The sequence below is a fragment of the Musa acuminata genome, chromosome BXJ1-10 (genome assembly GCF_036884655.1).
Source record: "Musa acuminata AAA Group cultivar baxijiao chromosome BXJ1-10, Cavendish_Baxijiao_AAA, whole genome shotgun sequence".
Classification (NCBI taxonomy): Eukaryota; Viridiplantae; Streptophyta; class Magnoliopsida; order Zingiberales; family Musaceae; genus Musa; species Musa acuminata.
This window is the reverse complement of record NC_088336.1, coordinates 22,254,508-22,278,782: the sequence shown is the minus strand read 5'-3', so window position 1 is coordinate 22,278,782 and position 24,275 is coordinate 22,254,508. Positions and strand designations below refer to the sequence as shown.

The 24,275-nt window shown below is 41.0% G+C and overlaps 3 protein-coding genes across 6 annotated transcripts; all 3 read right to left on the bottom strand.

The window, feature by feature from the left end:
* Positions 1–314: 314 nt before the first annotated feature.
* LOC104000732 (peptidyl-prolyl cis-trans isomerase CYP21-4) lies at positions 315–6,248 on the bottom strand. Of its 2 annotated transcripts, none has more exons than XM_009422846.3 (8): positions 6,003–6,248; positions 4,823–4,983; positions 4,603–4,642; positions 4,281–4,331; positions 3,991–4,076; positions 1,831–1,968; positions 1,550–1,700; positions 315–717 (listed from the first exon to the last, which is right to left on the bottom strand). In XM_009422846.3, exons 2-8 carry the CDS (start codon positions 4,972–4,974, stop codon positions 631–633), a joined length of 705 nt encoding a protein of 234 aa, XP_009421121.2. In that variant the 5' UTR covers positions 4,975–4,983; positions 6,003–6,248; the 3' UTR covers positions 315–630. The 2 variants fall into 2 exon arrangements, with proteins under 2 accessions (XP_009421121.2, XP_009421120.2); XM_009422845.3 differs by having other exon boundaries at positions 6,043–6,244.
* Positions 6,249–6,951: 703 nt separating this feature from the next.
* LOC135595518 (glucomannan 4-beta-mannosyltransferase 9-like) lies at positions 6,952–12,052 on the bottom strand. The gene is made up of 9 exons (XM_065086529.1): positions 11,266–12,052; positions 11,067–11,165; positions 10,288–10,540; positions 8,902–9,012; positions 8,693–8,829; positions 8,436–8,549; positions 8,127–8,326; positions 7,844–8,038; positions 6,952–7,672 (listed from the first exon to the last, which is right to left on the bottom strand). The coding sequence occupies exons 1-9, from the start codon at positions 11,593–11,595 to the stop codon at positions 7,510–7,512; spliced, it is 1,602 nt and encodes a 533-aa protein (XP_064942601.1). The 5' UTR covers positions 11,596–12,052; the 3' UTR covers positions 6,952–7,509.
* A 5,543-nt stretch (positions 12,053–17,595) lies between these two features.
* Positions 17,596–20,852, bottom strand: LOC135595516 (peroxiredoxin-2E-1, chloroplastic-like). 3 transcript variants are annotated; one of them, XM_065086528.1, is made up of 2 exons: positions 20,046–20,852; positions 17,596–18,182 (listed from the first exon to the last, which is right to left on the bottom strand). In XM_065086528.1, the coding sequence occupies exon 1, from the start codon at positions 20,770–20,772 to the stop codon at positions 20,080–20,082; it is 693 nt and encodes a 230-aa protein (XP_064942600.1). In that variant the 5' UTR covers positions 20,773–20,852; the 3' UTR covers positions 17,596–18,182; positions 20,046–20,079. The 3 variants fall into 3 exon arrangements, with proteins under 3 accessions (XP_064942600.1, XP_064942599.1, XP_064942598.1); XM_065086527.1 differs by lacking the exon at positions 17,596–18,182 and adding an exon at positions 18,197–18,380; XM_065086526.1 differs by lacking the exon at positions 17,596–18,182 and adding an exon at positions 19,094–19,272 and having other exon boundaries at positions 20,046–20,851.
* Between the last annotated feature and the right edge of the window lie 3,423 nt (positions 20,853–24,275).

Here is a 24,275-nt window from a genome sequence, read left to right as displayed (position 1 = left end):
GATTTTGGCACGTACGAGAATTTTGTGCTAGGAACATGCATGTGTACATCGACTCTCTCTCGAGACCACATATTGATGGAGTCTCATGATAGGTATTAATTAGACCAGCTGCCCCACCTTGTTTTTTACCAGTTGTAGCCAAATGCCAGAGCGGCTGTAGGAATTTTGATTCCCCTCAGAAAACTTCCACATGATCAAAATAGAGTTCAATGAATAGTAGAAAATAAAAAAATTCATTGAACTCTCTATATTTACCCAAATAAAAAATAACTCGGGATCAAGATGTTCAATGAATATGCAGGCCACGGCCATGATAAGCAGAAGATTCACATCCTCCTATGTTCTTGATGCATAAACGACAAAATTTCTTCAATATACAGCCCCAAAACGGAGAATGAATCAGTCAACTGATACATTCTATATAAGTTAACACGTATCTTGTCTTAAAAACCCTTCGAATTCAAAACAACAACTGATTGCATCAACTGTAAATTACTACAACTCAATCTTGATTCGACCCACATATTTGACTAAAGTTGTTGCCAAAATTCTCTGAGAAACACATTTGGGGCTCGCATACCTGAACACTCGTTTTGAGTGGAACCATAAGAGAAACACACCTATATTTACTCAAGCTTCCTGCTTCAATGCAATGTCGACAATCCCCACAGGTGATTTGGGTCGATAATGTTCATCAGTGTCAACTTCCTCAATTTCCTAGGGAAGTAATACCAGAAAAAGAAAATACATGAGCCCAAGCAAAAGCCTGTAATAATAAAATTTCCAACTTCAATTTCCTAAACCTGACAGAAGCACAAAAGTTTAGCCCTTTATTGGAACTTTCTTTCCGTATCATCGTAAACATAAGCCCATGCAAAAGTTTGTCAGCTTCATGCTGAACGTGCTAGTCGAGAGGCAATGCAAGCAAAAGCTAAATATTAATAGCACTTGACATAAAGGGGGCATAAAATGCATTTCTGGCTAGAGGAATGTACAAGATGCAACTGCACATAACAGGGTCGAATGCATTGAAAAAAAAAATTATAACAAAGACTGTTTTAATCTTGAGGGGTTACCAGCATTCACACACCACAACATTGTTGTTTTTACCTTCCTGTTCCTTACTAGTTTTTGTTACTGGTTGGCCATTCTGACACTTGGGTGAAGTATATCATTTTTACATATGTTATACATCCTTAGGAATATCATACATTATGATGATAATATACACGTTAGTGTAGGTTCCCTAGATTATATGTCTGGCCACGTTTGTTGAGTCTCGAGCTGAATTCATATGAAAGTTATCCCATTTGCCACCATAATTAGTTCTTAAACCTCTAATCGAACTGAACTGAGTTTCATAGCTTCTTAGTTTTGTGAATCCATTTGTGCAACCCAGTCTATCGCTTTGCATCAAGCCAATGTCCTGCTTTTGTTAAATTACGAATATAAATAAAAAATAACTAACTAAACTAAAGTGACCAAAACAAAATGTGTTTAGACATAAATCACCGGAATAGTGAAAAACAAAGGGGACCAAGTTAACTACCTGGACAACATCCTCCCCCTTGATGACCCGTCCGAAGATGATAAGTTTATCACTTAGGTCAGGAATCGGTGCTGTTGTTATAAAAAGCTCAAATTCTTTGCTGTCCTTATTAGGCTTTAAGGTTCCAAGCATAAAAGCCTCATGCTTTGGGCTGCACATACATGACCAGAAGTTTCAAATAGAAGCAAATTTTGGCAAAAAAAAAAAAAAAAAGCACAATATAATAACATTGTGTAAGAAGAAAAGGTGACCCTTTTATCAAAAGCTGAAGGCTAAATAACCTTGTAGCAAGCTGACCGTGGGCTTTTCCTTTCAGTATCCAGTCTCCTGCAACTTCAAGTGTTTGTGAATGCCCTCCTTGAATTACAAAATTTTTAATGACATGGTTGAAAAGCATCCCTTTAAAATATCCCTTCTGACTGAACAAAGATTAGATTCTTCATGAAGATGAGATACAAGGACAGAGTGAGATGAGCAAACTAATCAAACACCAAAACGTAGGAGTATAAACATACAACAAAGATGTATATTTTCAGTGTTTACAACAACGATGTTCTGCATACAATCTAGAGCATAGTTACCAGTTCTAGACCGAACTGGGTGTTCGGACCAGAAAAATTGGGGATTGGACCATTAACTGGTCTGATTCAATTATTGGATCGGATGTGTTGAAAAACTAGCATGAACTTATTGACTTGCCCGATTTTTGGATAACCTGCATGAACTTACCGGGTTACATGAACTGATCCAGTTTTGTAATATAACGAAAGATTACTTAAATGCCTTAACTCACATTTTTTTATTATTTGTTTAAGAGGGCATTTACGTCAATAATAAATTAGAGTTGATGTGAGAAATAAATTAAAACTGATTTAATTTAGTGTAATCACCACCAATATTTATGTTTATAATATTGGTTGATATTATCATTATATATATTTTTATTAATTCTTAAAATTTTGATTTTTATAATTTTAAATTATTTAATACTTAAAAATAATAATTAAACATTCGGTCTGGCCAGTTGACCCACCAATTCAATGAGTAACCTAGTGATCCAAGACTTGACAGGGTCGCTTCCCAGTTCGATTTGGAGAACTATGATCTATAGCACCAAACACGACCTTGTCTCTCTTCTCTTCTTGATAGCCCACTTCTTGATGACCCAATCCTTCAGGCCATGTTATCCACCCACAAAATTGCACTTGCTTGCCAATCATGTGGCAGCCATTAGAAACCATTTCCACCTCCTTGTAGACTATTTCACAAATAAAAATCTACTATGGTTCTATGTTACAGAAGACAAAAGAAATTCTAAGTCAAATTTGTATATATTCAGGAGGGGTCAAGATAAATAAATTCACCAATGCTCAATTTGATATTCCTGCTAATCCAAAAATGTTATTTCTTGGTCATTTAACTTATGGTATCATGAATCTATATGCACGGTAAACAAAGAAGAAGCCTGTAATGGAACTTTCTCGTTCTCAGTTTCAACCGAGCAACATTCTGTTTTCTTTCAATTCTTTTTTTGTAAGGGAATTGGGTGGGTACGTGTGATGCAACTACTAGTTCTATATGCTATTAAGAATAAGATGGCTGTTAGACCCAACAATACTTGACATCCTTTTATTCACTTGTATACATGTGTATCATTTATGAACTTAAATAATAGTGTCTTACTATCAACAGTAAATTTTTACATTTATAATACTAAAACTTCTTGGCCCTTAAAAAATGCAATACTAATTGTACTATTGCAGCTAAATACAATCAATGGACTAACTTAATATCCATTATGACAATACAAAGTGTAAACTTTTCTTAGTTCATAACAAGGTTTTAAATACCGGTCGGTCAATACATACCCGACTGGTACTTATTGTTTCGACCAAGGACTAGCACTGGACTGTGTGGGTTGCTACCAGTTAATATTTAACTTTTTTTTCTTCAACTGTGTTGGGTGGTCGAAGTTGGTATACTGCCTATGTGCCGGTACCATGCCAGTTTGATCAGTTGCCAAAGCCACTTTTGGACAGCTATTCAAAATCTAGTGACAACTATTTTATAACAGAGAGCGCAAAACTATATCACTAAAAAGAAGCAAAGAATGTCCCTATACATGATATCAATAAATAGGCTTGTACTTTTTCTTTCCCTGTTCAATTTCCTCTTCTTTTCCTTCTAAACCTTGTCCTTGCTTCTCAGACATTTGTATTATACATCTTTTTTCCTCCTAAACTCTATTCTTTCTTTCTGAAGCACCGTGATCTTCTTTTCAATATCTCAGATTCTCACTTCTAGAATCTTTGCATTAATATAGCTTTCTATGTGGAATGTTGTCTGATCTAATGCAGGCAAAGATGGTAGTTAATTCTCCACTACTTTCATGAACCAAAGAAAAAAAAAATATAATCTGCAGAATCATCAAAAGTGCTTACCATAAATTCACAAACTTATTCACCACATCACGAGAAGCATCCTTGTAGAGCTCAATAGTTATTGAACCCTTTGCAGTATTGAAAATCTATTAAAAAATAACAATGATTTAGAACTAATTCAAGAATACAGGAAATACTTAACTGAAAATATATCCAAAGATGTAATCTTCAAACTTGATGAAAGTCAATATGCAATGCACAAGCGTTAATAAAAAAATAATTTCGACTAGATATAAAAAAATAAATTCAATAACAAATTGACAAGACATCACACAGATGAAGAAACTTACAGCATAGCTAGGAAGATGAGTTCCTGTTGATTGTCCAGATGTTACTGAATGCTTCAACAAAAAGAGAAAAAAATCAATCAGACTTCACTAATATCATATCAAAAACTAATGGTGAACTACAGATAGCCAGATAGTTAAGGTTCAGGTAAGAACTTAACATGGAGATTCAACAGAATAGTTTCGTCATGAAGTTAACAGATGTAAATAGTAAACTAACTGCAGCAAGCTAGAAAGATTCAAGAAAGCTAAGTACTTCCAAAGAGTTAAAGAGAGTAATGAGTTCATGAACGAGTTAAAGAAATGTGAAATCTCAGTTATATACCTCAAAATTTTCCAAGCCGTTCCCTAATTGATTGCTTGACCTTCAATAAAATTGATCAACATTAAGAATACTTTACAAACAGTTACTAACAGAATATTATGTTGCAGACTGATAAAACTTTCTGTAATTTTGAACTCACAATGAAAAAAATTAATAAATCAATTGCAGTAGCAAGAGCATATACATGTGCATGAAACAAATTGCAGCTAAAGAGGCTAACCTGTTAAACCAGTTTCTGTACGTAGCATATAGGGACAATACAATCAATATAACAATGATGTTGCAAGTAATGACAGTACTAGGATTGATTCGAGTTGGTCCCTTCTTCTTTTTACTCTGTAGTAGTAATGCTTGTGGTTTGATTTTAGCCATGAGATGCTTCTGCAAAAAATAAAGACGAAAGCTGTCTTTGAGCAATCAAGGACAAATTATCACTAATTTACATAAGGTTCATATGAGTCTAAGCAAGCTTATAAATAAGTAACTAAAGAACCTATCTCTGTAGACTTTTGCTACGCTTAATGTTAATTTTGATCAAAGAATTGAATATACAACTACCTCAAAAGTGCAAAACTACCCTTCTGTTTATATGACATAGCACAAAATAGTCTAATACAAGGTGCCACATGAACCCACTACTTGAAATTCCAAGTAACTAAAACCACTCAAATATGGATGTGTATTTATGATGATCATCATGTAATAACTATCAGTACATGTTGGTCACGATTGAGGACATGCAAGCCAATGTGTGACTATAATAAATATCAAGATAGTAACAATTAGTCTAGAAACAAATTCCCTGAATCCTCCCCCTTATCCTTGACGGAAACAAATATCAGAAAAGCAATAATTCGTCAAGAAACAAGTTTCCTGAACCTTACTCGCTATCCTTTCCCCTTCCATCACTTGGCAATTTTTTGCTCGAATAGTTACATATAAGATGATATAATATCTGACAAACTACAAAGATTCACTTCATCTTGTTCCTTCTTATTCTAAGCGATAAGTTCCACATCGATTAAAAAGAAACCCTCGATAAATTGCTTCTTGATTGGACAGTAAACGTTTGGTGATTACATCGATTCTTGTGGTGTTCAAACGAGTAACTAGCAAATAAATTCTTGACGACAAGCAGCACAGCCCCGACTACTTTCTTTCAGTAAATTAAATCAAGAAGATTTTAGATCGCTTCATCGGTTCGCTAATAGCAAGGGGTACAGTGGAGAACTGGACGCAAAGATCAGGAGAAGCAAACCCTCAAGATCATCTTTCAAGAAGAACTTAAATCGCTTCATCGATTCGTTAATAAAGGCGGGTAAGCATGCAGATCTTATTAATATAATACAGCGAACAGAATTAGGGATTGGCAGGTCGAAGAAATTGAGAGGGAAGAACACCGTGCAAAAGGGTCGCGCAAGAGACGAAAGGGGGACTCACAAGGTAGAGCGGCTGTTCCTCGCCTCGTTCCTTTGCCCTTCCTATTCCGGTGCGGGGATCGAACGAGAATGAGAGAGAGAGAGAGAGACAGATTTAAAGGAGGGTGAAAGGGAGCGGAAGGAAAGAGGATTCGGTTTGCTTCCTACGGCGTCCGACGCGGTTGGTAGAAGACCGTCAGACGAAGAAGATTCATCCATCGCCAGCGGGCGAGGTGATGGACCGATATGCGTCGTGCAATCGTAAGTGACACCGATGCGGGTCGTGCAATCGCACGTGACATGGTGGTCACTCTTTGAACGAACACGGGTTGATGATTTCCGGCCCAGTGTATGTGTTCTTGGATCCTAAACCGGCCCAAAAGAGGTCTGCTTTTACTCACATGGTTTCCTTTGTTATCGCTCGGCTCAAGTTGGGGTTGGGTGCGTCCCCGAGCGAGGAGGAGGAGAAATAGCGAACCTGCCGTCTCCGCCCGGGTTCTGCCATCAGTGCCGCCAAGCGACGCATCTGCGAAGTCCTGCTGCACCACATCCCATCACTTCTCTTTCATCGCGATCGGCCAGTCTGTCACATCTTTCGACTTCCATCGTCTACTTTGAGAATGTGCTTTAGCACCCCAATGCCTGACGACTGGTTCAATGATCGCCACGGGAAGAAGACGAAACAGAACCAAGTAATCCAAAACACCTCCCGCCCCACCACCGAGAAGACTTAAAGCAGAGATGTGACGTTGCTGTGAGAGAGGAGCAGCCTGTTAACGAGGGCGAGTCCGACTATGGTTGCCCCTTCTCTTTATCGGTATACCAGCTTTGTTCTACACAGTTTGGATCTCGCAATTGTTATGATGTTAAGAACATAACAACACAAAGCATCAGTGTGCTGCTTCAGCAGTATATATTTAGCTGCTCAACGGAAAGCAAAGCACACATGGGATTCCTCATTCTCATTGTAGAAGCATTTCAATTTACAAACACAACTGCACAAAGAACTTAGATCTTGCAAGAAACTGAATGACTTTAGTGTCTGCATATCATGATGACCGCAAAAAAAGACTTCAGTATTTGAAACCTAACAAATTGTGGCTACAATTTTGTTTCTTCTTCTTCTTCTGGATATAACACATGCAACAAAAGATTGTCGGCTTGTCCAATGATCATAATACTTCTACCGGTGTTTGACTCCAGACATGATAAATTCACTCACTACTACTGCAGTCGCAGCTGTTGTGGGGAGACTGAATCATTCCTATCTATCAGATTTGTGTAGACCATGATACTTATATTGCTCAACATAATATGCACACGGGGGGATCCTATCAGGCTGAAATCTGCCTTGCATGGCTAATGAATTGAGGTTTATTTATTGACCTCCATGGCTGCTCAAAAGCTTATCTATGCAATCCAGGTAAAAGATACAAATGTGCCACAATGTATACCGCAAGGTGTTCGCTGGTATAGCAAACTATGACCATTAAGGATGTGGAACGAAGGTGCCAACGTAACCAAACCCAACGATGAAGAAAGCAACTGCTTGGAAGAAGAGGTAGAGGTAGTAATAGTTCTTCCCAAAGGCCAAATCATAGCACCCACAGAAGACGAGGTAAGCTCCAGTCAAGAGCTCCAACAGATGTAACCTGGTTTTGACGACGAAGGTAAACTTTAATGCAATAGATATGGGCTGCACTTAAATTTTGCTGTTTTTTTTGTGCGTGATTTGATGATAAAAAATTAGCTTTTTGTGATTTCGGTGCTGCAGGTTCATCTAAGAGAGTTGGCTGATAGATGACACAGAATTATGGATTTACCTCTCACCGATCCTGATTCTTGGTATCTTAGCTGCTTTGGCACCCGCTTTGGTCTTCATGCCGTCCCCCAGCTTCTCAGTGACCACCCATTCATTCACTCTCCCTGCTTCCAAGAGGCCGATGAAGGTGGCTTTTGTTCTGTGGAGAGACATGACGTTCTCGAAAAGGATCCAGAACACTAGCAAGTGAAGAGACCTGTGCATCGAATTCAGCAGAGTTTCCTTGACGTCTAACCATGAATCTCGGGGAGAACGCAGAAGAGAAGTTTGAGTCCATTCCGTACCTCGGTGTTCCGACAGCATTCAGAAGTGTTATTATGGAGGGAATGTAGACTAAACCCCACTTTGGTACTTGTACTTCCGGGACCAAAACAGTTGCAGGGATCACGACGCAGTAAAATATGAAGGTCACGATGTGAGCGACGATCTTCCGAACGAAGAAGAAGCTGTAGATCACATGAACTTTCGTCCACAGTGTTACTTTCTGTATCATCAAAGAAGGTATATAAACTGATCAGAATTCATAGAAAGGTGACTCTGTCTTTTCTTCAAAGAAGGTGACTCTGACTCTGTATAATGAAAAGGGAACCGACCTTGTTCTTGGCAATCTCCAGCACCATTTTCCTAAACAAGTTTGCCGGTCCGCAAGACCATCTATGTTGCTGATAGCGGTAGGCCGTAAGAGTACTCGGCAGCTCACTTTTAACCTGAACTCAGGGATTCAATAGAAATCATGAAATGAACTGATGAGAAGACCCCCCAACTCGATAGAGCAACATCAAGTTTGACAGCAGATATTTGTATATAGCTCTAATATTATACTCAGATGATCACAACAACAAATACGTACTCTGAGATCTCCAAGGAATATGAATTTCCAGCCCTTGAGGCTCGCTCGAACAGCCAAATCCATGTCTTCTACCGTGGTGCGGTCCTTCCAACCTCCGGCTTCATTGAGAGCGTTAATCCGCCACACCCCGGCAGTCCCTGTGAAGAGAACCGAGTCAACAATGTGCTTAACATTGAGATAACCCAGTAATCGATGTACGAAGAACTCACCGTTGAAGCCGAAGAAGGCGTAGGTGGAGGAACCCACTTCCTGCTCCACAGTGAAATGGTAATCCAGAGACATCTCCTGCATCCTCGTCATCAAACAGTCATTCGAGTTCACTGCGTTGCGCATTGTAAGGTTTGGTTAGAAGAATCAACGGACCCCTATCCATTCAAGACTATTCTGCAGTATAACGAGTGACCGACAAGTAAAGTCAATTGCTGCAGAAGATATTGCTCTTCTGTATAGCTTTACAGTATAACAGTACATTTATACCAAGCTCAAAACATGGGACCATTTTCCTTGTTCCATATATTTGGAATGTGGCCACAGCCACACGCAAAGATTCATGGGTGACATGGAAACCACTTACTGACACAGGTGATGGGATCCACACGAACACGTGGCCCAAAAGTAGCCATGTCACTTTCTTGGTCAAAATTATAGCAAGCTGATGAAGGATCCTATTAAGGTCTAAATGTATGAAAGCACATTTAAATTATATATTTGAGTATTTTATTTCAGCAATTTTTATGAGTTCTCAGCAAAGGGTGATATGGTGGTCTACGAAAATGAGAAAATTATATACATAGCACTGCAATTATATTTAGCAATTTCATTTGCGAATTGACACCGTAGGAGCCAATCGGATGCGACTCAGACCCAACCACGGTCATTTGCAAGGCAATCATAGGTTAGACATCAATAATGGTGTGGTGTGGCTGATCCGTCTCGATCAAGATGGAGTTCAAACAACGAACCTTTACCGACTACGTGGGTCGCATGCTCTACTGATGCGTTGGGCGTCCCTACGGTGGTACATTTGTCGCTATAACTATTATTGGTGGGCCTCTTCAATTGTCAACCAGTTTCAGGAGGTCCACAAGTCTCAATATACGTTAAAATATTATTATGTTTTTCTTCGAAGAGAAATAAAAATAGTTTTTACAGGTAAAATAAATATGGTAAAGTATGCTGAGCAACTGCTATTGCTTTTAGGAGTGAAGGCAGGTGAAAGGTCTTAACGAGATCTATTATTATACTAAGGCAAAACAATATAGGAAAGGATAACCCAAAGAAAACCTTCAGACGAACGTTTAGAGGAAGGCGTCTGGGAAGGGCATTGGATTCTAAAGGGAGAATGGGATGGTAGGTAAATCCAGGCAGAAAGATACGTTAGATAGAGAAAATCCAATAAAGAACGACCACCGACACTCTTTCTTCCTCCAACCAACTTACTCCCCATGATTGAATCGAGGCCCGTCGTACTCGTATCATTTGAACGATGTGATATATGATTCTCCTCTCTCACTAATAGAGATTTTGACTGCTCGGAGTGAAGCAGCAGCAGATGTTTCACTGGAGTGGAGTTGCAGAAGAGAGAAGAAGATTACCAAATTTCCAGCGTCCTTGGACGAGGCCGATCCGGGGGTTGTGCTCGAGGAAGGGGATGGTGCGCCAGAGGAAGTCGGGCTCGGGCTGGAAGTCGGCGTCGAAGATGGCCACGTAGTCGCAGTGCTTCACGTAGCTGTGCTTCATCCCCTCCTTGAGCGCCCCGGCCTTGTAGCCGTTCCTGTTGTCCCTGATCTCGTATTTGATGTTCACCCCTTTGCTCGCCCACCGCTGGCACTCTATCTGGACCAGTTCCTGCCATGCACATCGCCACCGTCCATGTTTGATGTAAGATGTCATTGCCAAACTTTAGGTGCCATGCAATTATGTATCGTAAAATCTGGACCGACAAGAAGTCAGATGATCACACAAAATACACTGATGAAATGGATTCAGGATGAGCTTATTTGTCACAGAGGGCCCTGTTGAAGATACTACTGCTGCAGTAGAGAAATGAGAGGAACTGTGAGAATGTACAGCGCAGAGAGTAGGATGTGAAGTTGTTGTTTTGCTATTGTTTCCGTGAAAATGAGCCTGGAAACATTGTTCTTATTTTCTGATAAGAAAAGGGTCGACGAGTTTTTCTGGACGAAATTAATGCTCCGAGGAAGTATCACATGGAGCATTTTATGTAGTAATTACTGATGTTAACTGATAGCTACATATATGAACATATAGATGGAAAATTTGAGAGAATAAAATGGAGGATTTACGCTTTAGATCAACTACTATCTCAAAATTAAGTCTCCTGTGTTGGTTCGATGCAGTGAAGAGTAGCTACCTTGATTGCCGGATCTGTGGAGTCGTCGAGCACTTGGATTATGATACGATCCGATGGCCATGAAAGACCGCATGCAGCTCCAATGGAGAGCTGGTAGACCTGTAAAAGTAGATTACAGTTAATGCATGTACGTTGTGGAGAGGGGGGAGGAACAGAGCGAGATGCTGAAACTGGCAACCAAAAAGGAAACAAAGGACACCTCTTTTTCGTTGTACATGGGGATTTGGATGAGGACCATGGGGTAACCGGCATTGCCGAGCTCGGCATCGTCCCCCATGGGCTCACATTTGTAGCGCGTCTCGGGCCGCCACCGGAAGAGCTTGACGAGGACGATGACGACGGCCATGTACACCTTCTCCACGAAGAGCATGACGGACATGACCAGGCACAAGAACACGGAGAGCCGGAGCAGGGGGACGACCACCGGCGTCCTGATCTGCTCCCACACGATCCCCATCTGCTGCGTAATGTCGTCCCTCGTCCCCTGGAACGCCTCCGGGAGAATGGCCGTCGACGAAAGCCTATCCATTCCTTTCTACTTCTCTTCTTTCCTTCGCTCTCCTACAAAGCGGTGGAGAGCAGAGACGGAAAGAAAGAACAGAGGAAATGCGGACTGTCGGTGCTTGGCGCAGCACTACTTCGAAACGGACTTGGAAATAACAGAGGAAGAGAAACAAGAGCAGAGCCCTTCTCCTCCTAGTTAGATCCACGGGAACCAGGACGACAGCGAGAGATCGAGAGCGGTAAGCCGAAGGTGAACCACGCCGCTGGTCTTATATTGTCGGAATTGGGCGTCCTTCACAGTGCGCTTAGCCCTGCTCACGTCTCTTTTCCTCCTCCCCTAGTAATGTGACGGTAGTCGGCAAGAAAAAGGACAGGATGCAGAGGAGGGAGAGACGAGCAGGCAGAGACGCAAGGGTCGCGAGCACGAGCCTTAAATAAACCCCTCCAATGAAAGGAAAGGAGAGAAAGGACACGTCCATGGTTTTTTATTGTAGTTTAATATATGAACCGTGGAAGGAAGAACCAACAAGAAAAAGGACCGAAGACCGACCACTGCAGCACATCCCCTTCTTGCTTCTTAGAACCTCTCAAACTGAGACACTCCCATCCTTTCTATCAGTAACAGCACCATTTGTCATATATACAAACACTTTTCACTGCTGATAGCAAAAACTACGATTGAATCATGCTGTCATTTCAAATTACTTTCAATTATAAACTTACATATTTATCCTTTTACGTAAATTTGATCTATGAAATACAATCCAACTAATGACGATGGACAGTCCACATCAATACATCTGCAAAAACAAATAAAAGCGACGGGCAGTCCATAGCATCGAAAGTTTCCAGCAAACTCTTTCTTTTGTAGAGTAAGCACAAGGTTTATATATGTGCCTCTCATCTACTCAACTCATTAATTTAAGTATGCTTACATTGAGAAGTGAAACATCTCAATCGATCTTAGCGTATAGACAGAGAATAATCTAGTCATGTTTATACAACAAGTGCATCAAAAGTACACATGCATTCCCTTCCAAACAAAAGGCAAATACACACACACACTATACGGAGCACAAGCTTTGACAGAGAATTTAGCTAACGTACAAACAGTAAGATTTGTAGTTGTTTGATCCAAACAAATCGGTACACTGAAAATTGCAGTCACAACACCACCTGAGACACAATAACAAATGGACATGGCAAAGAAATAGATTGTAGTCTGACGATTACGACCGGACTCCGCCACCCACATGCATCCAACACCATCTTTGCGTGCGCGGTAACAGAAGGTGGATACATGCGAAGAACGGAACGTAGTTTTGGCCGCGCATGTTGTCGGTGGGGCGTAATTGTCACTGATTGGGAGATCATTTCTTTTCTAGTGGCATTGAAGATTGGGTGATTACCACATCAATTCATATTTTATATCTTAGAAGAGAGAGAAGAAGTAAACAGAAAGAGGTTCCAGCTGCCAGATTATTTCATAAAGAGAATATGCTTCATCTAAGTAGAGAGTAGAGAATCAAGGTCTCATTGGAGTCAAAAGTTACTTCTATCCTTATAGACATCTCCTTCATGAGGTCCAAGAGATCTCAATTCATAGATTGAGGAGCATAACATGGACCAGCTTCTTCTTCTTCTTCTTCTTCTTCTTCTTAAAGAGAGTGGGCATGCAATCTCAAACTTGGTACACTTGAATATGTTACAGGAGTCTGTAAAGCAACTCAACACTTATTATATGATAAAGCGCCGGTGAAGGTTGAACCTACTTTAGGTATAATTATTTTATATCTCATTTGTGGTCGATTTATAATCTTGTATTCTTGGTTTTGTACAAGTAGACCATTTATTTTATCTAACAGGCACGTTTCAGGACCTTAATATTGTCTTAATTAACCCATTTTTTCCCTTATATGCAATGCCTTTGAGGTTCCTGTAATTTTCTTGGGTAGGAAGACGCTGTTCAAGGTGTAATGCAAGGTCGAAGCAACAGCCTAATTGCACCCACCTAGTAATTAAGGTGGTGCTGGAGAGCATATTCTAGTGCAATTCTCAAGGATTGCCGACAGTTTAGTAGGTAGGAGAAGCTGCTCGAGGCATCAAGAATTCACTTGCGTGGCGTCACATCTCCCATCTACACTTCCTTTGGATTTCTTAGCTTCCTTGTGCTCACAGAATTAATTCCACGGGATCCAAAGTCGTTTATCGATCAAGTTGCTTGCTGTTAAGCCAATGAAAGAAGAGCCAGAAGAGGTCTACTTTGTTTCCTTTGTCCATTTCTGTGATGGTGTACCTTTTTCTGTGCGAGATTCGATTCTGCAAGCGGCTCCACATCGTCACGCTCAGTAGATTTGAAGCTAGCTGAGGGTGCGTGTTGTTAGCATCTCCATGAAGAACACACCGCCGCTTATTTTTTTGCTTGGGAAACATGGCGTTCGGTGCGGTCTCAAATGGAGGACGACGACTAAAACGACAGCTTGAAGGTTTTAGCTTGTAGCAATGCTGTATACACCGACAAGATTACACTCTGGAGGAGCACCTGAGCCACGCAGAGTCAACCAAGAAATGATCAAAACGTTCAAAGCTTATAAGTCGTGGTGGGCTTAGTTTTGATCTTAGAAATATATTTACAGGACGTGACATGATGTAGCATATAAAGAGAACTAAGGATTCTCCATATGGTGTGACATAATATGATTAGCTTCGCTTAAGGTTTATAAGGGGTGGTGGGAACCCCTGCTGTCTGTGCCTATCCCCGAAGGTCGCAGATTTGATTAGTAATGTCTTTATCATTGATTTCGGCCAGCAAATGTGAGAATGTATAGTATTTTAGGCTGACAAGAAATTGTATCTTCATTTCGGTATGAAAACAAATTTGATGTAGACATAAATATTACATGAATCATATATGTCATCAGCGATAATAACTCGAGCCATTAATAATGATAAGAACAGGAAAGAACACATAAAAGAATAAAGTGTGTACCTAATTACTCAGTCAAATAATAGCTTTCTTGTTGGTGTTTCAGACCTTATTCCTAAACTCATAAGAAAGTTTGCACATGATATAAATACTAATACATTGTGAATACATATTTATTTATCTAACTAAAATATTTCTCTTTGCTATCTCTCAGAAAAAAGAAAAAAGAAGAGGAAAAGATATCTTACTCATATACTAATAGTCTGAATGAACATGACCTTTCACCCGCAACAAGTGGACCAAGTTGCAGCATTTGGTAAGGAGGGGAAAAGAGATGCATCAGAGAAAGAGAGATGTAGGCACCATTTTTATGTCGACAAAGAATTAGCTGTCTTTACTTTTAGTTCAGCAACTCACTTTAGCTAAAGGTTACCGGATGAAGACTAATCTACTGGATTTTGATGCATGCCATTTTGATGGTAAAATAATGGGGGGGAAAGGTGGAAAAGAAGACACAAGCATATCGCTTTGATGATGTTATCATCATGAGTTGCGATGGAGTATTCCAATACAAGAATCTGCAAGTTTTGACAACATTAGTACATGAACCCAGCAATCTAATTTCAAGTGGAAAATTATTTATGAGTAAAATTAAAATGTTTGCTGTTTATATGTTCGAAGTAGCACTAAAAAAAGAGAAAACAATGAAAAGAAAAGGCTTCTGTGGAACAAAAGGCATCATGGCCCATGATGCTCATCATGCGCATAAAACAAACAAATTTTGATGCTGTTGCATCTTTGGATTTATGTTTTTATTAGGACGTGAATCTCCTAACAACTGAGTTCTTCTTGGAGCCGACTTGATGATTGAGTGCATCTCGATCAATAATTATAATAGAGAGTGATCTGTGCTGAATTTGGTAGGGAGGAACATATCCTGAAGATTGTATTGTATGTGCGTGGTGCATATAAGAACTGAATCCACGCAGAGATATATTGTTTGATTATCTCATGTTAATTACTAACAACACTGTAGCTTTCATCAAAGCAGAGAGGCCTTAGAAGCACACTATATTATACGTGATGGTGGTATATTCCTCTTGCCGCAGGCTAAATATGGTTTCTCAATCCAGCAACTTGCCAAAGCTTCATACCGACAAGGTGTTCCTGTAGGGGTGCTTCTTCTAACTAAATTGTGGGCACGATGGAATCGGGACAAAACAACCGAGTATTAAAGAGAGTAAACATCACATAAGCTTTCAAGCAGCAGCTGCAGAGAGTCCTACAGCCAGGCTAGACGTATACCGCCGGTCTCATATTGGTTGTGATGTCAATTCAGTGGGTATGCCATCCATTTCTCCTTCCGAGTAGGAGAGTAGCATCATGAACTAGAAGCTAAGAAGATACATTATTGGGTTTTGGTAGAAGAAAGCAGGCCGCAGACATGGTGGAAAAAGTTTGCCTGATTGAGTAGCTCAGTGGCTTGGAGTTGGTACGTGGCTTTCATCGTTTTGGTGGTCTATCGCTGTATTCCAGATGATCAACATGGTATTCAAGTCTGTCAATGGATTGGGAAATGAAATTTCTGCATGATTAGTTTTCTTCTCCTTCTTCTTCTTCCTCCTCCATTTGCAACCGACATGAGACGAAGACTCGTTCGAACAGAGTGCACAGATAGAAAGTAATAATGAATGCAGATATCAGAGAGCACATTCCGATTCTCAAAGCAGATACAATAATGAGAGACGGAAGAACCAAACCATGCGTCCTCATGTGGAAATCTGTGTAGAACCTTTCTTCCATAGAAAACATTTTAGAGTACGCAGCGGGTGTTTACATTTCGTGTCGTCCGAATAATAATAGAGGCACAGCACAAAAAATTCACAGATGAAGGTTTTGTATTGACTAATCAACAGAATTAGAGGGTATTATATCTCTGTCACTGACGCATTAAGCTGCCCAATCCTTGATCTTGTGGTGGCTTCATCTTTTGTAGGCCCCTTGTGTGGATTATGGAGTTGAGTGCCGTTTAGGTTGCAAATACCTTTCAATTGTAGGAGCCACTTCAAGAGTTTCTGTGTGTGTGTATATATATACATATATATATATATATATATATATATATATATATATATATATATATATATTCAATATCAAGGTCAAATATCTAATCATTGGCACTGTTAGGATGTGCTTTTAGTAAACCTTGCTTGTCTACTCTTTGTTGGTTCATCCTTCTCAACCAATGACCCAAAAGATAAAAGAAAAGGACATTGTCGAAGAAAGAGAAGCGGTGAAGCTGAGGAGAAGGCAGCAGCAGGCATTGACAGCATCACTGAGACGAAGACCCGTTCCATATTGGCGACGAATTCAACACCGAGCTTGTCATCTTCATGGTGCCTTTTGGCTAATCGAGCTTCACTAATGTTCTAAAGATCGTACCCGTATTAGGTGAGTCAATGGTCGAGCCGACTTAAAGAGGAAATAAAAATGAATAAACCCGTTCCTTTTTCTTAATCTGAGCAAATGTGCTTCCTATAGCTAAATGCATAAAGCAAGGAAGATTAAATGGGCTCGATCGGACAAGTTTGTTAATGTTCACGCATGATTTTGGATGGAAGTCAATTAATAAAGATGGCCGGAGGCGTGAGTCTGTGGTGGACTCGCTCTCCGTGGCAGGAAGAAGTCCGACTGCTACCACGTGAAAGGGGAGATTGCCAGAATCGTATAGAACAAGTGGCCAGATGGGTTAAAAGCTTTTTATGTCGACTGGCCTATGAATAATGAGGCACGGGCGTCTCTGAACACGTAGCAACTCGCCATGACTTCCGGCGTACGAAAGCTGTCACTGACTTGTGTCCCTCTGATACGCCAACACCACCACCGGTGGTGCCAACCCAGAGCCCACGAGGCCACATGTGCGAAACTTACTCTGTGGGACCCTGTGCGTCTTTAGCTGCAGTAGAGCATAACTGGCTTGGAGACGTCGACTCCAGTTTAGGCCTTCCCGCTAATGATGAACCTTCGCGTCGAAGCGATTTCTGGACCGTCCTTAAGATCGACTTGAGGCTGTCCTATGAGTTGTTGGATCCTTAAAGCTATCTCAGCTTCGAAATCCATGAACACGGCCTAAATAAAGATACATGTTCTTACAGCGAGACCCAGCCGCAGCAGCAGCACAAGTGTTCACTACGACTTGACATGCAACAGCCAGAGGAATAATTCACCATCTTAATTGATTCTCCTTCAAGCCAACACTTTCACCTTACCCCTGCAGCTACAGGAAAACTCTGATGGAGAAGAGTCGTCTTGTCTGATACCTCAGACCACTCACTCCGCGTGCAACCATTGTTTCTGATGCCTCCTTCCCAAGAAAGCCATGGTTCCTTCGGCTAACGCATCTTCGCGATACGAGGCATTGCAGCTTTTTCCGTACGCAGTCATATCCGAGAGTTTGACCTTAACACAACCCATTGACCCGACAAAGCTGCACTTGGGCTAAACAGACCCATCTCAACTCGCTACTGGATCGAGTACGGTTGAGGCCATCCATTTAGGTCCTCGCTATCTCATCTCAGCCCGACCCATTCCATTCCTGTCGTACGTGTTGCAGTTAGCTCAATTGGATCCAGTACTAGTCCGACCCAATCGAGTACAACAGATTAACGTGATCTGATTTCTCATTTCTGTAGAAGAGATGGGACAACCAACGAAGAGTTACCATATGAATCATCAGAAAGATCAATGTCGTATTAGTCATCAGCAGCATAAATGAAACAAACTATTAACATCAATCACCACGTTTCCAAATAATGCATTCTAATAAAATGTTATCACGCTTTGGGCCGGCCGGTCACAAACTCATTCAACCTTCTTTCTGAATCCTGAAAGGAAATTGTAAAAAGAAATGCATTTTCGTTGAAGTTCATTAACAACAGAAGGGTAACTATTATTTTGCAACTTGAGAGCAAAAGTGTACCTATAAAATTTTCCCCGATTCACATGTTAACATGTTTATTTTTTGGGTTTTCAATTGCCTTTTTAACAAGAAATTGACAACTACTATGAGGTTTTGTACTGCAAGGTTGATGCATCACTGATTCTAAAAACATATCTCTTGTAGAAAAACAAATACTGTTTGCCAAAGCAGTTTCTACCATAGCAAAATACTGGTCTTCCCTGATGTGATTTTACGGTTTAAAGTACTCTCTAAACAAAAATAATAAACTGTAACATCTTAATTATTTGGGATCGACTATATGAAAGTTTTACTGCCACTAAGCTCCGTAAGATTATATCCTTGATGAGAATATTCAAAATGAGAATATGAAGAAATCCAGAAGAGATTTAGTATAAATCCTGAAGATTTATGAAGTTTATTGATACTCCAACTATGGAGATCTAATTAAAATCAACAAAAGTAGATTTGACAATAAGACAGTATTAAAAAACATACATGCTCTAGGTAAATAAATAATATGAGCTTAGCTACAAAATAGAAAAAGGTAAAAGGCAGCACAGCTAGCCGATTCCTAGGATATCTTTTTGGAAATTGGAAGGCATTTGATGTGCAATTAGGTTGAATTTGCTACTAGAATGACACATCAAGAATATTTTTATAAAGGGTATTTAACATATTCCTTCCTTGATGGATGATTTAGCACCCACAAACAAAAGGTGAAGCTGTCAATTTGTGGACATTGTCAATCATATGTAAGAAGATAAAAATTGTTGGCAGTGTCTCTGTTATGCTTTGCTTTGTCTCAAGTGGAAGCCCTGTTTCAAGCAATTTAAATCCATATTACTTTCAGAAATGAAAACTCTCGCCAATATATCAGGCATATATTTCTAGTTCTTTAACTTTGAGAAATCATATAACTATCCTGGACAAACATTGACTCTATGATCTCCTAGCAACCTTAAACAGTCATGATATGAAAGACTGATGATCATACCACATTGACAATAATGCATATGACAAAAAATATAGCAGGGAAATAAATAAATTATGTCACCAAAACTAGCAGACTTTCCTAAAATTAATCTGAGATAGCTAAGGAATAAAGTTGTGCACAGATGCTTGTAATATAATGCTGCAAACACTCCTAAGATATGTTTCCTACATTGAATGACCTATGTCTCAAGTATTCTCACCAGACTTTTCACCCATGGAATTTCTAGTCTGGCATTCCAACAAACACTTCTTCTGCCACACCATTCTAGCGACACAATATGCGTGCATCACGTGGTGTCTTTTTTAGTGTTGCCACCAGACTTCCATGTTCACTACTTAGATTTTCTAGTCCGGCATTTCAACAAACACATCTCCGGCCACACCATTCACAGTTGCACAACATGCGTGCATCATGTGCTGTCCAAAAACTCGGGAACTTGCAATAAAATAATACAGAAAGGCGTTAACGGCGATAAGACTCCATTATTTCGTAATACGAGACCAGAACAGATTACAAAGAGACGTAGTGAGATGTCAAATCTCCTAATTCATTGTATGGAAGAGAGCGCTAAGAAACAAAAAGTAGACTGCAAACCTGGTGGAGACGGCAAGATGAGTTAGGAAAGGCATTAAAGGGCCTTAAGCATGTCGTCGGCGCTGCTGAAGGTGAAGGCGCCACCCTCCTCCAAGTTGAGAACTTTGACGACCCCATCGTCCGCCAGCATCGCGTAGCGCCGGGACCGGACGCCCAGTCCTACGGGCTTGTCTCGCAGGTCGAGCTCCACACCGAGGGCCTTGGTGAACTCCCCGTTCCCGTCGGCGAGCAGCAGTACCTCGTCCCCGATCTTGAGGTCCTCCTTCCATGCCCGCATCACGAAGGCGTCGTTGACGGAGATGCAAGCTATGGTATCCACGCCCTTGGCGCGCAACTCACCTGCCTTCTCCACGAACCCGGGGAGATGCTTCTGGGAGCACGTCGGGGTGAAGGCCCCGGGGACCGCGAAGAGGACGGCCTTCTTGCCCTTGGTGAGTTCGGACACGGTGACGGTCTTGAGTTCCCCATCAGCGCCGAAGTAGGAAAGGGTGGCGTCGGGGAGCTTGTCGCCAATGGAGATGGTTGCCGAGGTGGCGGGGGCGGAAACAGATGAAGCGAAGAAGCGGGGGTAGGTAGCGGGACGGCGAGCGCGAAGGCGGAGGGGGGCGACAGCTGGGGAATGGAGGCGGGGGATGCGGGCGGCGGCGGCGACGGCCGGGACGAGCCGGACGACGGAGGAGGATAGCGAGACGGGGGCGACGAGCTTTGCGGCGACGGTAGTTGCCATCTTTCTCCTCCCTATCTGGTCTACCTGATCTTTGGGGGTTTGAGCGGGTGGCGTGGACGAGACCGAGGGGATATATGGTTCGATACACACGATGTGGCCGGATTATATCAGGGAAAGGGAACGTTGATATTTCGTTTTCCCGATCTACCCGACAAATCCACCTCTGCAATAACAATACTGCTGAAGCCATTTGAGTTCTGTCAGGACCTCCAGTGGACCCCGGACTCTCATGGTATGGGCGAACGGTAAACCTCGGCGGTGTAAGTGTACAATTTTTATTGTCTCTTCTGTTTCGCTTTGCTCATTGCTTGGACGGCAGGGAACGGCGTTGTCTCCCCGTCTCTTCGGAGCTTCAATGGTTGGATGGATCGGATGCGGGCGTGCTCTTTCATCCGAAACTCCTCTAAGAACGCATATTATTTATCTATTTATTTGATGTGACAGTACACATCCATCACTTTAAATTGAAGGGGTCCTCACGCTCCTCTCAGAACGACCCAAACTAGTTCTGGTCTGAGTCGAGTACGAGCCATCCGAGGTTTCGATCGAGCGAGCCACTAAGCTTTTCGAGATTAGTTGGGCTCAGCTTAGTTCAACCCAAACAAGTATTAACGATAGGCCCAGAGATTAAAAATGGCTCGGCCCACTATGATCCGTGGCGGTGGCTTGGCCCATTACCGTGATGAATGCTTGTGGCTATTATTGATCTCGATTAGCTCTGATGTGAGTAGGAGAGGTGGAAATCATGGGTCTGTTGATCCAACGTCACTTTCCTAGAGGAGAGAGAGTCCTCTCTTTTCTTATCAGAGGTCAGACTGGAAAGGACAATGGTCCCAATTCTCGTGAAGCTTATTGATGAATGATTCCGCCACATTGGCCCACCTAAATTTAACGAGGCGAGAGAGAGAGAGAGAGAGAGAGAGAGAGAGAGAGAGAGAGCTAAGTTTGCTACAACGTTTCACAGCCTCGAGACTCCACCCGGAAATTAAAGAGAGAGAGAAAGGTGCTCGAGCGAGATGCCCGCCCGACACATTATGTATATATATATATCGTATGATGAATCGACTTGCCGTATTGCTTTTGTCTTACATTCATCTTTTAAGTGCATGGAACAACGTACAACTGACACATCCATAGACGATGCCTCGATCAGCAGCGCTGAGGCATTGGAAGCACCGACGTGGTGCAGCAGCTGCAGAGCGTGGGCGTGACAGAGAAGCCCAAGCTCATTGACTTTGTAGGGGGAAAGGGAAAAAGGTGGGTAAATAGCTCAGTCTCTCACTTGGCTTTACCTGCTGCAAAGACTAAGCATTCTAAAGCAAATCAAGATGTTATCAAAGTGAATTCGCAAAATAATATATTCGTTACATTATTATTATTTATTTAATCTAAAAAAATAATGTATCGCATATGAAGATTTATGTTTTTTATACCCATTTTTTACGATAGATTATCCACCTATATAATATAGAACACCAAATATTAGGAAACATTACATGGCTTCTGATCATCGACGTCATGATCATGAATGACTCATCATGTTCCCACACGCATCTCAAAGGACAAAATTTAGGAGCAGAGCTCCCGTACGATCAGAGCCCTACATAAATAGTGCTCGGAAAAGGAAGAGAAGAGAATCCATTGGACACTAATCATTCGCCGGCATGGCATCTCCCTTCACCATCATGCACTTGTCGTTGCTTCTCTTCTTTTGAGCTAAATTCCACTGCCTAAAGAGGACATAACAAAGACGCAGCAACCGAAGCCCAATTGTTCTGCTTCGTTTCTACTTAAACAATACGTCCAGAGAGAGAGAGAGAGAGAGAGAGAGCACTGTCCAAGGAGAAAAAGAGGCAGTGTCTCTCTTTCTTTTCCTTTGGGTTCTGCCTCAAACGATGGCTGCCCTTCTCGAACAAGATGAGATTACCATAGAACATGAACTATGTAGGACACCCAAACGCACGATCGATCCCATTCTTTGCAGAGTCCACGAAGCACATGAAGGAATAGACACAAAAGAATGAAACATGTGGTCCTTTGAGCCGAGACGAGAAAGCATTTTCCAAGTGGACTAAGATTGGTCTAAGATGACTAATTGATCTCTTGTGTTCATAGAATTTTCCTCTGCCAGACGAAGTCTGATAACCGAAGAAAAGGATTCGTCCCATTTGAGCATAAATGAGAAATATGGAGTTCCACGAAACTTGAATCTCCCAAAGGAGGAGAGCCAGCTTGCCGTGCTCGATATTTTTGGGAAGGCATGAAGTGGGTGATGATGGGGAATAATGAGTGTATCAGCACATTGCTGCATCCGATGAAGAAAGAGCGAGGCCGTTAAAGGAAGATGCCGACTGCTCCTTCACGCGTACCCCAAAAAATGTCACGGCGAAGCTGTCGTCGGTGCACAACGATGCTTACTTCTTGCATATCGCTGCTGCGGCGTTCGTTTTGTTCCCTTAAGTTCATCCTTCGTTCTTCTTAAATCCGATTGTTGTGAAGCCTCTTAGGAATTTAATTGCAGTGGTGTTGGTCACTGGCCGAAGGCAAAGGCGAAGCTTTGTTTGAAGGCAAGAGCGAAACTTCGTTTTTCTCACTGCTCTAATATCATGATGAAAAGAATAGAAGATAAGAATAATTATTGAATAAGTTTTATTAAAGAAGTGAAACAACTTAAATACATTAACATGATCCCCTCCTATTTATACAAATTAGGAGGAAGGATTTTCCTTCAATAATTTTACTCAACAGAATATAGAGATTTCTTAAAAAAATTTTATCTTCTATCAATTCTAAATATATTTCATACTAGTAAGATCGAGTGAGATGACAAATATTTCATATTAGTCTTATCCATCGAATTGATGTCTTATCCAAGCTCGACATAGATAAATAGATCAAATGCTTAATGAATGCATACAAATATCATGAAGATCAACTAGGTTAAGAGAATTATTGATAACCAAAAGAAACTTAATTATGTTATTAGAAAAATATAGCATCGGTATTTAGTTTATCATTAAAAAAAATAATTTGATTATGGATTATCAAAGAAATTTAATGATTCAAATATAGAGAGACCGAAAAAAAGTGCAAGTAATGATTTGCTTGTCATTAGAAAAACTTTGATTCATATATAAATATAGAGAGAGAGAGAGAGAGAGAAGAGAGAGAGAGAGTCACCATATGGAATAACATAAGTTGCATCATGTTTTAGATCTTGAGCCGATAAAAGAAATTGGTGTGCGGTGGTAAACATCAAACATAGAGGAGGGCTGATCCAAGTCTAGTCGAAATCCAACACCATGTTAACCAAAAGTAATTAATCTTTTGTTCATTGGGCACTAGTGATTGGTAACGAGTATAGACTTCATTTTCTATCGTTTTGGACTCAGCCCATTACGAAAAAGAACAACCGAACGGGCCCATCGCTCTGACCAATATCTAACTTAGTCGAGATCTTAGAATCTTTCTTATTAATACCCTTACTTAAAAGCCTTGTTATG

Coding starts and splice junctions, on each gene's coding strand:
- LOC135595518 (XM_065086529.1), bottom strand. CDS start 11,595: ATGGATAGGCTTTCGTCGACGGCCATTCTCCCGGAGGCGTTCCAGGGG. Junction 10,541..11,066: donor CCACAGATCCGGCAATCAAG/GTAGCTACTCTT, acceptor TGTGCATGGCAG/GAACTGGTCCAGATAGAGTG. Junction 8,327..8,435: donor TGGAGATTGCCAAGAACAAG/GTCGGTTCCCTT, acceptor TTGATGATACAG/AAAGTAACACTGTGGACGAA.
- LOC104000732 (XM_009422846.3), bottom strand. CDS start 4,974: ATGGCTAAAATCAAACCACAAGCATTACTACTACAGAGTAAAAAGAAG. Junction 1,969..3,990: donor AATAAGTTTGTGAATTTATG/GTAAGCACTTTT, acceptor ATCTTTGTTCAG/TCAGAAGGGATATTTTAAAG. Junction 718..1,549: donor AGGGGGAGGATGTTGTCCAG/GTAGTTAACTTG, acceptor TTACTTCCCTAG/GAAATTGAGGAAGTTGACAC.
- LOC135595516 (XM_065086528.1), bottom strand. CDS start 20,772: ATGGCAACTACCGTCGCCGCAAAGCTCGTCGCCCCCGTCTCGCTATCC.